The sequence below is a fragment of the Cetorhinus maximus genome, chromosome 2 (genome assembly GCF_964194155.1).
Source record: "Cetorhinus maximus chromosome 2, sCetMax3.hap1.1, whole genome shotgun sequence".
Classification (NCBI taxonomy): domain Eukaryota; kingdom Metazoa; phylum Chordata; class Chondrichthyes; order Lamniformes; family Cetorhinidae; genus Cetorhinus; species Cetorhinus maximus.
Window position 1 is genome coordinate 219,991,547 of NC_135880.1, and position 13,683 is coordinate 220,005,229.

The 13,683-nt window shown below is 50.5% G+C and overlaps 1 protein-coding gene across 2 annotated transcripts in view; it reads right to left on the minus strand.

Annotated features, from left to right (window-relative positions):
* abcg4a (ATP-binding cassette, sub-family G (WHITE), member 4a) overlaps positions 1 to 13,683 on the minus strand; it is a 146,470-nt gene that overhangs the window by 11,839 nt on the left and 120,948 nt on the right. For both annotated transcript variants that reach the window (XM_078532965.1, XM_078532958.1), the window contains 6 exons: positions 12,792 to 12,934; positions 10,472 to 10,570; positions 9,168 to 9,336; positions 6,751 to 6,851; positions 4,250 to 4,408; positions 1,035 to 1,153 (listed from right to left, as the gene is read on the minus strand). In XM_078532965.1, the coding sequence (XP_078389091.1) occupies positions 1,035 to 1,153; positions 4,250 to 4,408; positions 6,751 to 6,851; positions 9,168 to 9,336; positions 10,472 to 10,570; positions 12,792 to 12,934 (790 nt within the window). The remainder of the gene's footprint in view (positions 1 to 1,034; positions 1,154 to 4,249; positions 4,409 to 6,750; positions 6,852 to 9,167; positions 9,337 to 10,471; positions 10,571 to 12,791; positions 12,935 to 13,683) is intronic.

Consider the following 13,683-nt stretch of genomic DNA (forward strand, 5'->3'; position numbering starts at 1 on the left):
GGCAACAGGTTGCAGAAAGTAAGGGAGCGGACAAGATGAATAAGGGGGGCAGTAGTTAGATAACACCGAGCCTGGGTTTTAAAAGCTTTATGATTGTCGGGGGAAGAGGCGACAGAGGAAAGTGCGGAGTTTTGCAGTTTTGAGGAGCTTGGCCTTTAGGCCCAACCACCAGCCTAATTGCCACGTCTCCATCCCACCCCCTGGCGCCGTTTCTGCAAAGGTAGGATGGCGGGGGGGTGAGCGGCAGGGCTAATCCAGGTCATTAAGGCCAACGTAAGGCCAATTAAAGGGGGCCAGCCGGGATTTTCCAGTCGGCCTCCAGATTCCCGCATGTGGCGGCGACCAGTTCAACTGCCTGGAGGCGAGCAGTTGGCAGCAGATTGTGTGTGTGTGTGTGTGTGTGTGTGTGTGTGGTGGGGGTGGGAGGGGGTGCGGGGGGCAGCACCCCAGGCAGGCCCACAGGCCCTCCCCGCCTGCCTGGCTGCAGGAGCAGCTGCAGCCGCCCTGCAGAGGGGCTTCCCCAAACAGTAGGGGCCTAGCTTGGAAAAGCTATTTTTTTAAGTTTAAAATTTAAAAAAAACGTTGGAGAGAGGGCACCTCCATTTTAAAGCGTCCTCTCCCTCCATCACCTCCCACGACATCCGGCTGCTCCTTTCAAGTTGGAAGGCCTCAGGTCGGCCCTGCAGCTCCGAGGGCCCACCCACCATCCTTCATTGGACGAGAGCCCATTCCCTGGCCATGGATTGGCTGCTCTGTGGGGGAAAACCACAACGAGCGACTGCTTCCCACCCAGCGCTGCCTTCTGATCCCAGCTCCAGCCTGATGACGGGATTCAGAAACCCACAGGGAAAATCCTTCTCGAGCTCCCAGGGAAGAATGGGACTGGGTTAGGGAATGAGTACGTTTTGTGATTGCACGAATGCAGGTTGGAAGTTGAGCGGCTTTGAAACATTGGAGGCACAGAGGCGTGGAGGAGAGCTGAGCAGTTATTTTTTTATAGTGCTTTAATAAGAGAGCAAAAAAACACCATTTACCTGACATAAGAGACGTAGGAGCTCCATTGTAGGTAGGTGGGGATGGTGTCAAAACTGACAAAGAATCCAGAGAATAGGAGCACTGGAATGGCTGTAACTGGACCCACAAACGTGGCGACCTGGAGGGAGGTGAAGAGACAGGACAGAACATTCAAATTAAAAAGCACACAACTTTGCTAAATTGACAACTATTTACATAGAATTAACATGCAATGCACATTGTGGCATGCTTCTAAGCTCAGATCCTTGTGTCGGTCAGTTGGCGTAGTGGCACAATGAGCCTCCTGGAGGTTAGCCAGGTAGGTTTTATGTCCCCATTCTGTATGTGCTTTCAGATGTCATGTAGCAGGATACACCAAGGGAAGGTCAACATCGTTCCCAGGTCAAAGGGGAACTCCAAGCTTGTGAGCAGACTTTTTTCCCCCTGCAACAAGATGGAATTTTATTCCCCTACTCAACAAAAACATCAATAATTTATAGCACCCCAAAAAAAAAGATAACCAGAGGACACAGGCATAAGATGATAAGACCATAAGACATAGGAGCAGAAATTAGGCCAATCGGCCCATCGAGTCTGCTCCACCATTCAATCATGGCTGATAAGTTTCTCAACCCCATTCTCCCGCCTTCTCCCCGTAACCTTTGATCCCCTTACCAATCAAGAACCTATCTATCTCGGTCTTAAATACACTCAATGACCTGGCCTCCACAGCCTTCTGTGGCAATGAATTCCATAGATTCACCACTCTCTGGCTAAAGAAGTTTCTCCTCATCTCTGTTCTAAAAGGTCTTCCCTTTACTCTGAGGCTGTGTCCTCGAGTCCTAGTCTCTCCTACTAATGGAAACATCTTCCCCGCGTCCACTCTATCCAGGCCTTTCAGTATTCTGTAAGTTTCAATCAGATCCCCCCTCATTCTTCTAAACTCCATCGAGTATAGACCCAGAGTCCTCAAACGTTCCTCATATGTTAAGCCTTTCATTCCTGGGATCATTCTCGTGAACCTCCTCTGGACCCTCTCCAGGGCCAGTACATCCTTCCTGATATACAGGGCCCAAAATTGCTCACAATATTCTAAACGTATTCTGTAATTGGCAAAAGAACCAGAGCCGAGATGAAGAATTTTTTTTGAAATGCAGTGAGTTATGATGATCTGGACGCATTGTCTGGAAGGGCAGTGGAAGCTGATTCAATGCTAACTTCCATAAGGGAACTGGATAAATACTTGAAGGGGAAGCATTTGCAGGGCTATGGTGGGGGGAGTAGGGGTGTGGGGCTAATTGGATAGCTTTTTTGAAAAGCTGACACAGGCGGGATGGGCTGAATGGCCTCCTGTTCTGTATCATTTTATGGGGTAAGTTCATGTGGGACAGAATTTTGAGGTCAGTGGGCCAGGAAACGGCTCACCGCCCTCGATCGGCCCCTGACCGATGGTGACCTGGCGGCCGGTTTAATAACGGCCCAGGCAGCCCCTGGGAGGCTGCCACGGAAGAACCTCTCCTCTGTGTCTTCAAGCTTCAAGGTATGGAGTTGTGTGTGGCTGGACATGGCAGGTGTGGGAGGGCAGGTTGGGTGGGCACTTTTTGGACGAGGGCCTCGCAATCCTCCTGGAGGAGGTGGCTGCCAGGAGGGACACCCTTGTCGCCAGAGATGGGAGGAGGAGGCCACCACGCCTCACAAAGAGGGCATGGGAGGAGGTTGCAGCGCTAGTTAGCAGCGAGGTGTGGCACACATGGATGCAGTGCTGGAAGAGGTTCAATAACCTGCTGCGCTCAGGAAGGGTGAGTACCATGTTGGCATGGGTCAATGTGCAGAGAGTTAAGGTGTGGCCGTCCCCTATCCCGTGGACCTCAGGGGTGTTAGAGTCTGAGTGCCAACTGTCAGTACGTCAGAGTTGGCCAAGGGGGTGAGCCCTGGCTGCTTGGACTGAGTGCCTTACAGCTCGAGGGCCACAACTCAGATGTGCGGTGTTCCTCAGCTGGGGTTTGGACAGGCTGCAATGGTGCTGCAGGTAGAGAGTGGGCTAATCAATGCTTCTCTGTCCTTTCAGGAGAAGATGAGCCATAATCATTTGGAGAGGTTGCGGAGAGGTGGTGGCCCACCCAGCCTGCTGCTGCTCGCCAGGTTTGAGCAGGGTGCCCTTGAGCTGGACAACCATCACGTTCCACGTGCAACCGGGCATGGAGAGGCAGGAGTGCCAGACAAAGGTAAGAGTGCAGTGCACAGAGGTGAGAGTTTCAGATTGTACAACTATTCTAATGTAGTCTCTTCAGGTTTGAGGCTCCCATCAATGGAGTCCCCGTTGATCATTGAAAGACGATGGCACCATGATGCAGATCTCTATTGTTTTACCAGAGTGCCTGGCATGCACAGTGACAGTGTGATGACTTTAACTAATGACATGCCTTGTTCTCCCTAGGTCTGCCAGCATGCAATCGCCCTCTGGACCCCGAAGGGCCACCCCTGACGACGGAGGACCACTGGGCTTTACTTGCATCCGCATCACACCCACTCTCTGAACCAGGCACCAGCGCAGATACTGGCACCTTGGTGGGCATTAGATCAGCAGCTAGAATGTCGGTGCACATTGGTGAGGGCACTTCACACTTGCTTGAGGTGCAGGCAGAGGCAGAGAGTGCCCAGGGTGCCGGCAGTCAGAGAGCTACTAGGGACCAGGATGATGCTCAGTGGATGTCCAGCGGGATGTGTGGGATGATCTGGCGGAGATCCATGAGGGGATGTGTGCCATGGTCTCCGTGATGGAGGAGTCCACGCGGAGCATGAGCACTGTGTTGACCCTCATGGCCGAGCGCACTGCCTCCTCCACTGAGAGAGTGGCGACTCTCATAGAGAGGCAGCTCCAGGGACAGAGAACGACCACCAAGGTCATCAAGGCCAACATAGGCAGAGTGAGCAGGCTGTCTCCAATGCCACTGCCAACAAGGTGGTGGGTTGGGGGGAGACCAAGATGTAGCACTCGGAAACATAAGTTAAAGGCACCATGAGCACAAGTGGGACAGTTCCCGGGTGATTTTCTGTTCATTCATGTTTGGTTTATATGTCTGCTGGTGTGGACGTCAACATCGGTAATGGTAATCAGTTGGGACGCTCACCCGACGTCATCACGTGTTATTTTACGCTCGAGCGTCTTGGGCGCCCGCCCACGCGCCAAGTGAAACACTCTGGCCGTGGTTTCTGTACGGAGGGAGAAACTTACCTGTAAAGACGTGGATGCAGCGCCAATGAGGAGTCCAAGTGACTGGGCCACTAATGCAGTGGCTGTGGCGAGACTGGCGAACAAGAGGAATCGTGAAGCTTCAGGCGGCTGTGACGTCATCCAGTATACAATGCTGCAGTACACAATGGGGCAAATCACCTGCAGGAAGGAGCACGTCAGTTTAACACTCAGATCAGCCAATATTTCCATCCCAATCCTATCGCATCACTTCCAATTTTGAACACCAAAACATCACTCAACTTCACCGCTGTTGCAAAAAAAAACTAAAATGTTATTATTTCAACCATAGCCCCGTCTGTGCGCAGTCGCGTTCTCAGGACAGGACTCTCCCGTTTATCAAAAGAAGAATTCACGGGGGGGGGCGGGGGACAGAACAATCTGTTGTCACGTCCAAAAGAGGCGGATTTTTATACATTTGTTATCGGATGTGAATGTTACCGGTTCGGCCAGCTTTGAATCACCCCTCCCTAATTGCCCTCGAACACCGTGGTGGTAAGTTGCCTACAACTGAGTGGCTTGCTTGGCTCTTTCAGGGGGTAGTTAAAGTCAGCCACATTGCTGTGGATCTGGAGTCCCAGACCAGACGAGGGCGGCAAATTTTCTCCCCCGAAGGACATTCGTGAAGCAAATGGATTTGTACGACAATGCGGTAGTTCGCGATTATCGGGACGAGCACTTTATTTCCGGTTTATTAACTGATTTTAAATTCCTCCAGTGGGACTTGAACTTATGTCTTTGGAGCATTAGATGACAGTGCAGGGGTGGGAACATGGCTTTGGTTAGAAATACAAGAACTCTGTAGTACAGATAGAGCCCATTCAGCCCACCATATTGGTGCTGATTCTTCACTAGGGCAATATAAAGCGAATTCCACTGCCCTGCTCTCTCCCCTGTATCTTCCTCTACCTCAGATGTTTCTCCAATTTTCCTATAAAGAAGCAATCATTTCTGCCTCAAACATCCCATGCTCCCAGCAACCCTAAGTTTAGATAAATGAATTCTAAGATCTCTCCTCACTCTCTCAGTGACGATTTTTCTATTGTTGATCCTTTGTTACTGAATTCTCAAATCAGAGGGATCAATATTTCCCCATTCACTCGATCAAAATCCTTCCTAATTTGTATTTAAAAATATCTTTGTTAACTCTCCCCTTTAGCCTTCTCTGCTTCACTGGGAATAATCCTAACGCTCCCGGCAATCACCTTTTAAACCAGAAACCGAAACAGAAAATGCTGGAAAAACTCAGCAGGTCTGGCAGCATCTGTGGAGAGGGAAACAGAGTTAACATTTCGAGTTCGTATGACCCTTCTTCAGAGCTGAAGAGAAGTGGAAATGCGATGAAATTTATACTGCTTAAGGGGCAGACTGGGTGACTGCTTTGCGGAACACCTCCGGTCTGTCCGCAAGCATTACCCAGACCTCCCTGTTGCTTGCGATTTCAACACTCCACCCTGCTCTCATGCCCACATGTCCGTCTCTTGGCCTGCTGCAATGTTCCAGTGAAGCTCAACGCAAACTGGAGGAACAGCACCTCATCTTCCAATTAGGCACTTTACAGCCTTCCGGACTGAACATCGAGTTCAACAATTTCAGACCATGAACTCTCTCCTCACCCCTTTTTTCAATTCCCTCCTTTTTTCTACATTCATTTTTATTTTTTATCCACTTGTTTTTATTTTTATTCGTTTATCCATGGTTTTATCTCCTTTTTTTTTTATCCCATTTTCTATCATTTTGTCCCCCACCACTGCCCTCTCCCCAAAAAGAGCCATCTGCTACTTGTTCCCTGTTGTTCTTGCACACAATGCTACCCTTGTTCTGCTTTCCTGCCTTTACGCCACTATCAGCACCTTTTTTAGCCCTTAGCACTACCATTAACATTCCCTTTATCCTTTAGTTCATGACATCTTTGTCAATCCCTCCTTTGCCCCCACCTATCACTGGCCTTCTATCCAACTTCACCCCCTCCACCCTCCCTCCCTTAAACAATATAAATTTCAACACATTTCCACTTCTCTTCAGCTCTCACACGGACTCGAAACGTTAACCCTGTTTCTCTCTCCGCAGAGGCTCCAGACCTGCTGAGGTTTTCCAGCATTTTCTGTTTCTGTTTCAGATTTCCAGCCTTTGCTTTTACCTTTTAAACCAGAGTCATTCCAGAGAGAAGCTTTCAGCACATCTTCACACAAAGGGTGGCAGGAGTTTGGACCTCCCTCCCACAAAAGGCAGTAGGTATTAGCTCAGTTCATAATTTTAAATTTGGGATTGAGAGGCGTTTTTCTGGGGTATAAAGGGATGTGGAACTAAAGTGAGTGGATGGAGTTAAGATACAGATCAGCCGACATCGTGTTGAAAGGTAGAATCAGACTCAAGGGGCCGAATGGCCACCTCCTGTTCCCATGTACTTCACTGCTGATACACAGTCACAATTTAATACCCATTCAATGGAGAAACTGAATAGATGTTTAAGCACTACATACTTGAAAAGGTACATCCGCCATAGTTTTAGCCAAGTAGTATGCCTTCAGGCTGTACCAGTAGTTGAGGTGCTCCCTCAGAAAAACAGACATCTCAAGTGGAACTGAAGCGAGAGAGAGAAAATTAGTAACTGAGGCATTTTCCCCTGTGCATGTTTTAAATAACTAATAAAACAGTGCGACTTGCTGGAGAGCTATTTAATGAAAACACTGACGGGGAAAGACAGTCAATAGGCTGGGATTTTCTGGCCCTGCCGGGGATGCGATGGGCCAGCCAGAAGTCCACTGACTTTCAACAGGGCCGGACAATCCCAGCGGTGGGGGGGGCGGGGCCGGACAATCCCAGCGGTGGGGGGGGCGGGGCCGGACAATCCCAGTGGTGGGGGGGCGGGGCCGGACAATCCCAGCGGTGTGGGCGGGGCACGGCCGGACAATCCCAGCGGTGGGGGGGGCGGGGCCGGACAATCCCAGCGGTGTGGGCGGGGCCGGACAATCCCAGCGGTGGGGGGGGGGGGGGGGGGCGGGGCCGGACCATCCCAGCGGTGTGGGCGGGGCCGGACAATCCCAGCGGTGTGGGCAGGGCCGGACAATCCCAGCGGTGGGGGGGGGGGGGGGGGGGGGGGCGGGGCCGGACCATCCCAGCGGTGTGGGCGGGGCCGGACAATCCCAGCGGTGTGGGCGGGGCCGGACAATCCCAGCGGTGTGGGCGGGGCCGGACAATCCCAGCGGTGTGGGCGGGGCCGGACAATCCCAGCGGTGTGGGCGGGGGGGGGGGGCGGGGCCGGACAATCCCAGCGGTGTGGGCGGGGCCGGACAATCCCAGCGGTGGGGGGGGGGGGGGGGGGGGGCGGGGCCGGACCATCCCAGCGGTGTGGGCGGGGCCGGACAATCCCAGCGGTGTGGGCGGGGCCGGACAATCCCAGCGGTGTGGGCGGGGCCGGACAATCCCAGCGGTGTGGGCGGGGGGGGGGGGGGGGCGGGGCCGGACCATCCCAGCGGTGTGGGCGGGGCCGGACAATCCCAGCGGTGTGGGCGGGGCCGGACAATCCCAGCGGTGGGGGGGGGGGGGGGGCGGGGCCGGACCATCCCAGCGGTGTGGGCGGGGCCGGACAATCCCAGCGGTGTGGGCGGGGCCGGACAATCCCAGCGGTGGGGGGGGGGGGGGGGGGGGCGGGGCCGGACCATCCCAGCGATGTGGGCGGGGCCGGACAATCCCAGCGGTGTGGGCGGGGGGGGGGGGGCGGGGCCGGACCATCCCAGCGATGTGGGCGGGGCCGGACAATCCCAGCGGTGTGGGCGGGGCCGGACAATCCCAGCGGTGTGGGCGGGGCCGGACAATCCCAGCGGTGTGGGCGGGGCCGGACAATCCCAGCGGTGTGGGCGGGGCCGGACAATCCCAGCGGTGTGGGCGGGGCCGGACAATCCCAGCGGTGTGGGCGGGGCCGGACAATCCCAGCGGTGTGGGTCAGGGCCGGACAATCCCAGCGGTGTGGGTCAGGGCCGGACAATCCCAGCGGTGTGGGTCAGGGCCGGACAATCCCAGCGGTGTGGGTCAGGGCCGGACAATCCCAGCGGTGTGGGCGGGGCCGGACAATCCTGGCCATAGCGTTGTTACGGCACAGAAGGCGGCCGTGCTGGCTCTCCATAGTCTGAATGGGCGAGTCATTTTTTTTGTTTCTTTCTGAGGGATCTTCTGAGGGGAATGGAGCTGCTCAACTTTGCATCAATGGCAAAAACGAAACATTGTGCAAGGATATTTTTCACTGTAATTAATGATCCGCTAAGTTACGTTTTCAGTAAATGTACATTTCTCTGAGTTGAGTAGAAAAATCTAGGCTGACACGCGGACCGCCGCCCGGTCACTGTTTTTCAGGGGTGACTTGAAACCAAGGCCCCTTTCTGTCCTTACAGATGGATGCAAAAGATCCCATGGCACTATTTCGAAGAAGAACAGGAGAAATCTCCCCAATGTGTTGGCCAATATTGATCTCTCACTCAACAGTACCAAAAAAAATACAGATAATCTGGTGATTAGCGTATTAATGTTTGTAGGTTGCCCACTGTATTACCTACTTTACAGTAGTTACTATACTTCAAAATTATTTAATTGGCTGTAAAGTGCTTTGGGATGCTCAGAGTGTAAATTTGTGTTGCAATTGAGTGTTTAAGGTTGCGTTTGGAGGTGTATGTGTGCAATGTGCATCTCTGTAAATAAAAGCTTATAAGTGTGTAAAGATAGGCTCCAGTTCTATCCTTCATCAATTCATTATTTAGGATAGAACAATGAAGTTGTGAAAGGCTCTGTCTAAATGCCAGTCTTTTTCTGTGATTTAAGCACCTCTGCTCAGGAGAAACCCAAGAAAAAAATTCAAAGACTGAAGTTCACATTCAAACAACACGAGAATAAGGTTCCCCCTTACAGGTCAGTACAGTTGGCATTAGAGCAGCAAACATGAGGAACAGCATGGAGAAGAAGAGGCATCCTGTGTTGTTGAATACTTTCTCAGCCTCATCACCAATGTTCAGGTATAGCAGACCTATTAAGACTCCAATGCAGATGTGGGACATGAAGCGCAGATGGGTCAGAACCTATAGAAAACAAAATAATGGAACCCACTGAGAGACTCCCAAAGCAGAGCGCCCCAAATAGTCAAGTGCATTATGCTTGGCGAACTCAACAAACAAACAAACAAACATGCACACAGCCTAAATAATATATTAAATTTTCCAATTCTCTCCATTCTTGAAAACATTTGATTCCAGAACAGCTCCCTGGAATTTTCCTCAATTGTAGGAGCCCTGAAGGTGAAGGTTGAAGTGAATAACGGAAAACTCAGTAGATCTGGCAGCATCTGTGGCGAGAGAAACCGAGTTCAGGTTCAAAGTCAATAACCTTTCATCAGAGCTGGGAGGTGCTGGTGATCAGCATTTTTTTAAAGCAAGCAGACAGCCAGTGAAAGGGAGGATACAGGAAAGAACAGCAGAGAAAGGTCTGTGATTGGGTGGATGGCAGGACTAACTAAATGATTAAAACATCCTCCACCATGTCACAGATCTTTACCTCTTCTTCTTCTTCTTCTTTCCTTGCCCTGTCACCCCCCCTCCCCCACCCCCACCACCACCCCCAGACCTCCATTTCCCCTGGTTCTGTACATGCTTAAAAGCTGTTCAGCTCGAACAGCTTCCAAATCTGTTAAGATGGTCATTGACCTGAAATGTTAACTCTGTTTCTCTCTCCACAGATGCTGTCCGGCCTGCTGAATATTTCCAGCATCTTCCGCTTTGAGTCAGATTTCCAGCGTCCACAGCATTTGGATCTGGTTTAATGAAGGCGGTGGTTTGACTGGCGAAGCCGTCCTATCAAAGCTCAATGTTGACCTCCGCCAACAAGGGGTCAGTGGCAAGCACGCAAGAGTGGAAACACTGGGTGATTTTCCCCTTCCCAGCCAGGAGGGCAACAGTCAGGTGTAGCGACTCTATTGTGTTTCCAGTTCTTGCCTTTTTATTTGACTGATCCTGGCTTCAGTTGAGGTCCAAATGCATCCACTTTCCTATGGAGGGGGAATTGGTGGGGGGCGGGGGGTGCAGTCACAGGATCTTTTATCGGGTTACCTCCCTAACTAAAAGGGAACTGAAGTGAATACTAACCCCCTCCCCCTCCCCATCCTAGCACTGAAATTAGTTTGTAATTCGAAAACAGAGTAACAAATCCAGCCGACCTTACCGTGTCTCTCAATATGCAAATAAAGGTTCTTCGGAAGAGGATACAAAACTGAACGAAGGAGCTTATTGCAAAAGTGCGGCTCTCAATGGGGCCTGTGTCCTGCACAAAGAAAGAGTGAAAATCAGAGGTGTCTATAAGTTTCTAGCTTTTGTGCTCATCATGCTGACCGTGCAATGCAGTAGACGAGATTTCCATTTTTGGCTTTCAGTATTGAATGTCATGTAGACAGACTAATGGAGGGAAGAGCTTTTTTAATCCAGCAGTATGGCTTTAACTCTACCTTATGAGGATTGTCCTTCACAGCGGTTTGATCTTTCCTATTTTCCACATGCTAAATGCCTATGACCTTTTCTCACTTGCAGTACCGAGAGAGTGCTGCACTGTCATCTTTCAGATGAAGCAAGGAATAGATTCAGGAGTGTACAGCCTGTCCACCATCTACAAGGCACAAGTCAGGAGTGTGACGGAACACTCTCCATTTGCCTGGATGAGTGCAGCTCCAACAACACTCAAGAAACTTGCCACCATCCAGGACAAAGCAGCCCGCTTGACTAGCACCCTTTCCACAAACATTCACTTCCTCCACCATGGACATACAGTGGCAGTAGTATGTACTATCTACAAGATGCACTGCTGAAACTCAGCAAGGCTCCTTAGGCAGTACTTTCCAAACCCACGACCGCTACCATCTAGAAGGACGAGGGCAGCAGATAAATGGGAACACCACCACCTGGAAGTTCCCCTCCAAGCCATCCTGACTTGGAAATATATCGCCGTTCCTTCACTGTCGCTGGGTCAAAATCCTGGAACTCCCTCCCTAACAGCAATCTGGGTGTACCTACACCACATGGACTGCAGCGGTTCAAGAAGGCAGCTCACCGCCACCTTCTCAAGGGCAATTAGGGATGGGCAATAAATGCCGGCCCAGCCAGCGAGGCCCACATCCCAGAAATAAATTTTAAAAAGTAGGCAATATGGCCCCATGAGCCTACTCCACCATGCTTTACAATCATGGATCATCTTTGCCCTCAAATCCAGATTCCTGTCCAAACCCAATATCCCCCGATTCCCTTGGTCCCAACAATTTCAGTTTTGAATATACTCAGCGATTGAGCAGACACAATCGCCCAGGGTAGGGAATTCCAAAGTTGCCCAGCCCTTTGACTGAAAAACATTCTCCTCATCTCAGTCCTGAATCAGTCAACCCCTCATCCTGAGTTTGTGACCCCTCGTTCTAGACTATTTCAGCCAGGGGAAACAACCTTTCAGTATCTACTCGGTCATGCCCACTCAGAATCTGAGGTGCTTCCATGATATCACCTCTCATTCTTTTAAACTCCAGTGACATTAAACCGAGGCCCCGTCTGCCCTCTTAAGTGGGCATAAAAGATCCCGTGGCACTGCTTCAAAAAGAAGAGTTCTCCAACCGGGAAGATCTGGCCAACACCATCCAATGTCACAAAAAACATGGGCCAGGATTCTCCAGCCCCGTCGTGGTGGGACCTGCCGCGGGAGGTTCGACGGCCCAGCCAAAAGTCCATTGACTTTCGGCGGGACCGGATGATCCCGGTGGTGGGCGGGGCCAGAAACCCCGCCCATGATCTGGTCATAATTATGTTGCTGTTTGTGGGAGCTTGCTGTGTGCAAACTGGCTGCTGTGTTCCCTACACGACAACAGTGACTACACTTCAAGCGCATTTAAAAGCAGTTTGGGACACCTGGAGGTGGGGAAAGATGCTATACAAATTCACACATTATCTATCCAGCCTGTTCTCAGTGTTTTATTCATGGAATAAAGGAGGTTGCTGAGGCTAGTGGAATGTTTATTGTATTTTAATATCATAAGAACCCATTGAAAACTCTACCAAGCTGGCGTCTACCTGGATCTTTATTCTTTCAAGTGATGTGGGCATCACTGGCAAGGCCAGCATTTGTTGCCCATCCCTAATTGCCCTTGAACTGAATAGCTTACAAGGTTATTTCAGAGGGCTGTTAAGAGTCAGCCACATTACTGTGGATCTGGTGTCACATGTAGGCCAGACCAGGTAAGGATGGCAGATTTCCTTCCCTAAAGGGGCATTAGGGAATGCCGTGATGGGTTTCATGGTCGCCATTACTGAGACTAGTTTTCAATTCCAGATTTATTAATTGAATTTAAACTCCACCAGTTGCCTTGGTGGGATTTGAACCCATGCCCCAGAGCATTAGTTGGTCTATCTGGATTATTAGTCCAGTAATATTACCACCACGCCACCATCTACCCCATCTTCCTTATGGTGTGAAGAAGCTATAAGGTGCAGGTTGAGTCTCGTTGCATTACCGTCAGGCTCTGAGTCTTCCAGGCTGATGGATCATTCCCATTGGATGGGTTCTTCTTTTCCGCCATGGTGCACATCCCATCCTGAACGGCCTTAAATAGCAGAGGGTTCAAATCTCCATATTCACCCGAGGCAACTTCGATAACTGGGCAAGAAAGCAAAAAAACCAACGGGGGGTGCTCAGAATGCAAGGTACGGATTTTAAAGCTCATTAAGATGCAGCAATGAGTGGGGCGGGGAGAGGAATTACGCAGGTATGTTTAGGATTTAGATGCAGAAGGGTCACAATGCAGCCTTTACAAGACAAAGCCCAGAGAACAAGTGGAAAGGAAGTGCAGAAGCTTTGTGCCTGGGATTTGAGCACAGCACACAGGGAAATAGTGCTTTCTACTCAGTGAAGCAATACAGAAGCGAGTCCCTTTTCCCTGGGCACTGCCTCAGCAAATCTCCATTCACTAAACTAGCACCCTTACTAAGCTAATACCCATTACTAGCAAATGAGCCACTTTCACTAAACTAACATGCACTGGACGAGCAGTTCTGCAGGCTATACCACTAAGCCAGCACTAAAACATTAAATGCTCAACAAACTGGCAAAAATATTGACCACAACACTAAATTAACGATACACTTCCTATATTCACAGAATTAGCACCATAAATAGCCCAAATGTACTGAATTAGCATTAAATAGGCAACAGGATTTAACTGGGATTTTTTTTTGTGCAGTTAAGAGTTTCTAATTATTCTTGAACAATCTTGTTTATTTTCTATTATTCTTTTTCTTTTTATTCCATTGAATTTCTCTCATCTTTAGATCAACCATGAAATAGAGGAAAGGTCAATACACCAATGAGAAGAGGAAGCTATTCAAACAAAATGCCAATGCCTGGGT